At 39.6% G+C, this 4,309-nt stretch overlaps 1 protein-coding gene across 1 annotated transcript in view; it reads right to left on the bottom strand.

Moving 5' to 3' along the window:
* LIFR (leukemia inhibitory factor receptor alpha) overlaps positions 1 to 4,309 on the bottom strand; it is a 55,185-nt gene that overhangs the window by 10,787 nt on the left and 40,089 nt on the right. Inside the window, exons 15-17 of the mRNA XM_009285157.2 lie at positions 3,582 to 3,761; positions 1,870 to 1,971; positions 83 to 250 (exon numbers count right to left, since the gene is read on the bottom strand). Of these exons, the coding sequence (XP_009283432.1) occupies positions 83 to 250; positions 1,870 to 1,971; positions 3,582 to 3,761 (450 nt within the window). The remainder of the gene's footprint in view (positions 1 to 82; positions 251 to 1,869; positions 1,972 to 3,581; positions 3,762 to 4,309) is intronic.

Below are 4,309 nucleotides of genomic sequence, written 5' to 3'. Positions count from 1 at the left end.
TTTAAAAGAAAATTAAATATTTAAAAAAAAAAAAAAAAAAAAAGCTCGAGCAAGGAAGTTGCAATCTATAGATTTCATTTACCTGATTCTGAAAGCCTAGGCTTTAAAACACCTTTTTCACCTTTTGCAAAGGAAAGCCGATACCCCTCCAAAAACCCCTGACAATCTTCAATAGGAATGTCTTCCCATTTTACCAATATAGAATCTGAAGAGGTTTCTTCTACAGTAAAATTTGGTGCACGTTTTGGAGCTGTAGGGAGAATTACAAAGGAAAAAGATAGTAAGAAACCACATTATCATTAAATGCTGAAGCCATGTAAGTGTTTCATCAGTTTTATTTCAGGGCTAGCATTTTCAACTTTTTCCTGAATACTTTTCCCTCATTCTGAAGAACATGTGAAAAGGCTTAGCAGGTGATAACTACAAAAATACAAGTATGTCAGTCTCATTGCTATTAATTACTGCAGTATTATCTACTAACAGAAGCTGAAAGAAAAATCTCTCCTTGGGCAGCCTTCTTACAGACCCAAATACCCTTCTTTCTGCAACAAACCCCAAAAGATTGCATAAACATTCAGAGCATACAAATTACTTAGCTTTTAAAGGCTTTAACTCTGTGACTTCATAGCTTGTCTTCAAATTAAACAAACTCCACATTCCTATCATGGAAATCTATCTCAGTTTAAAAGAACTACTCTTAGCAGGCGTCACAAGTCCTTATTCCAATACCTGTACCCCACTGAAAGTGTTACATCAGATATTGTGTAAAGTCATGCGCATCAGGACTTAGTCCGACATTTGGCATTTATCTATCAGTGCTGAACTCATGTTTAAGAATGCTTCTATTTTTGTCTTGATGGTTATCTGTCCAAAGGCAAATTTGAAGTTTTAGAATGAATCTGCTCTTGTGCAAAGTGAATACATTTCTCAGTTCCTAATAAGTTTCTTCTGCTTGTTCAATGCATTTTTAGTCCCCCAAAGTCTTTATCCTGTTACCTTGAAAGCTTCCAATCTGTTGAGAATACATATGGAAAAATCTTCTGGGAAACTGTTCAGGATTTTGAGAGATATAAATGACTGGAAGTTGAGTTTCTGGTAAAATTGCCTTAACCTCACCTTCAACCTTAGCAATGAAATAAGCAACGGCATTTCCAAGGGCTCAGATTATGTCAGCAGCTCAGTTTTCCAAGCAAACTATTTTAGCAGAAAACACATTAAACTTCTAAGTGAAATGGGTGCTGTAGTTACAATACAATACAGTTGTGATGTTAAAGGGTAAAGCCATGTTCAGATTCCTGGGAACAGAAAGCATTCAGATGCTAATGCATCTCCAGGCAAGCAAAACTCAGCCCTAGATCAAACTGCAGTTACCCAGATGGGGTTGGTACAGGAGGGAATACAAGTGCAATTCTCTAAGTGGCTTGTATGCTAGGATCTAGTTCTGGTCTAAGAAGTGCTTTTAAACAGAAATGTTGTGGACGCTTTTTATATTTGCTGAGCTGTACCAAATGTGCTCAGAAGTATACTTTGACTTGACAAATCAAAAAGAGTTGCCTCCTCTCCTGCAGAAGTGACCCCATCCCTGTGGTTCAAATTATGCCTGTGCCTTCAACTCTGAAGACCACTGTCTTCAGAGCGAACTTCTGTGACACCTTGTGCCACCACACAAGCTGGAGAACACAGGGTTATTGCATGCTGGGAACTGGAAGTGGCTAGAGAAATGTATTACCATTATATACAGAGAACGAGCAGAAGTCAGTAGTATTGTATGGGGATTCTGGTCTCAGTCTTCTTCTGCCAACACTGAGCTAAAAATAGACACAGTTTAAATTCACTTTGTAAAGATCCTGAATGATAAAGTGCACTTACGCAGCTCTTTCATATACCCAGTTATGTTTTTCAATAACTGATATCCACTGGATTTGCAGCCATATAGTGAAAAGTTGTATCTCACACCAGGTCTAAACAGAGCTGCAAGAGAAAAATAGCTGTAAGAATATTTCACTTATGAAGAGTGATGCTTTTAGCTTTCACACGATACAGACATATAAATACATATTAAAAAATTACAAAGTCTTAGACCACAGTGTTAGGTATAAATACTACCTCTATTTGTAACTCCTACAAAAGCTAAGCCATCAGATGCAGTTTAGAAGCAGTAAGCAAATCTAGCTCCCGGAGAAATTTTGGTTCTAAACAAATAGTATTCAAAACAGGCTACTCAAATGGCATAAATTGCTCTTTCCATGCAGAAACACAAACTGAAGTAACCAGAGACAATCCTCTTCCTTTCCTCCCACGGCAGCCATGTAGATCCTGCCTCCTCCTCAGAAATACAAATGCATTTGGAAATACCCAGGCTTATTACAGCAACAGTACAAAAGAAATTCAGAGAACTCTCAAAAGTGATAGTGAAGCACTTAAGCAATGAACTCCAGGCCTGAAATGACTCTACAAAACAGATAGTCATGAAATTTCTGCTTCACATATCTTTGGTGGAGGCATAGGTGTTTGATACTACAACATATAAATAATTTACCACTTCCCGGGATTTCCCAAGTCAGGGGTGTACGCTACTTTCAAGATTTTTTCTAAACAAGATGCCACTGTGAAACTCTACAGAAGTCAAGTGGGTTTTGCAAGAGTTCAAGTCCAGCCTGAGATATTCTCCTGGCAGGACTAAGTGCAGAGGTGAATTTGCCAGCTTGATCCCAGCCCTAGCAGCCTGGTAACTCCCACAACCTGCCACAAGAAGCATCCCAGGAAAGTGCTCAGGACTAGAGCAGTGCATCGTTGGACAGACATAGTATTGTCTGCTTAGAAAAAGCAGGCTTTAGCCAGCACAGATGAAAACAACATGGACACAGTGTTGTAATTCCAGGCAGGAAAACATATTGCCTCCTCCCCCCCCCAGGTCTCACTCCCCCCCAACTTTCCTATGCACACAGCTCCAAGCTGTTTTCTCTAATGGAGACTTTATATACTAAACTCTTCTATACACCCTTTTAGACAGCAGAGAAAAATCCTACATCTTTCTTGGATCCTCTCTTTCCTCTTCTGCTCCTACTAGTCCCACCACAGCTGAGTTTCATTTCCCTGATCTGCCCACCAGCATCTAGAGACCTGGAATGTGCCCTGTTCCAGGAAATTTCAATTGCTGACAGCAAGCCAACACATGGAGGTCACACTTGAAAAAATCTGCCTCATGTAAAAACAACGGATTAGTCTTCCCCCATCCTGAGCAGTGCTGTTTATGTTTAGAATCCAAATAAAACCCCAAACCCTAGATTAACTGTTATGCATTAGGCTGAGTTAGGAAGTTTTTGGGTGTAGCTAGAAGAGGTAATTTCAAAACAGTTAATAAACATAAGATGATAACAGTTAAGTCAAGACTAATATTTGGATTTGGCAAGGCTGTGTAAGAAGTTAAAATAAACATAGTACCAAGAAGGGGTTCATTTATATACACAAGCACACAGCAATGCAGTAATCTTCAACCTATAGCATTGATGCTTCTCTCATTCCACTTGCTACTCAGGCTCTCAACCAGAAAGACTCACAGAAAATTATTTCTGACTTACCAGACTTTATCACTGCATCTGTTGTATTTGAAGGAAATTTCTGCCAGTCCACACTACAGGGTTCAGATCCAGATGAATGACACCATTTTACTATGTAGCCACAGGTCATGTTGGGGTAAGAATTCCAAGAAATATAAATTCCATTCCCCATTGCCATGGCCCGATCTGTTTTGACATTGTCTGCAACAAAGACGACACAAAAATCCATCAGAGGGCAGACACTTATCTATAGTCCAAGCTGGAAGAAAGCCTTCCAGCCACAGCACAAAGGTTTAATAAACTGCAGTCATTTCTAAGAACGAGAGGCGCACTCCTGGTACTGTGAAATTCGAAGCGGTGCACTCAACTGTGCTTTCTGAAGTGCTGGAAATCAGATGTAGCCTGCAGCAAATCCCTCAGTCAGCCTTAAGTATGATGACGAGAAGTGCTGCAGCTCAGGACTGGCTTAAAAAGCACTTTTTTAAGGTAAGGATTTACAGCAGATGTCAGGTTCAATTCTGACTTGACACCGATTTGGCAGGAGCCTCCAGCTATAAATTCCTGCTGTCATTTCATCAAACAGTTTGCTCTGTGTTTCTTTCAAAGTGTCTTGCTGTCACTTGCCCGACCACAGACAACCATTTTTCACCAAGAATCAGCAGCAAAAGTCAAGTTTCTGGTGAACTTTATGGAGGCTCCAGTCTACCAAGGATAAATTAAAAAAAAAAAAAAAAAAAAAAAAAAATTTT

Source organism: Aptenodytes forsteri, unplaced genomic scaffold (genome assembly GCF_000699145.1).
Source record: "Aptenodytes forsteri isolate BGI_AS27 unplaced genomic scaffold, ASM69914v1 Scaffold120, whole genome shotgun sequence".
Classification (NCBI taxonomy): Eukaryota; Metazoa; Chordata; class Aves; order Sphenisciformes; family Spheniscidae; genus Aptenodytes; species Aptenodytes forsteri.
This window is presented reverse-complemented; position numbering and strand designations above follow the sequence as displayed.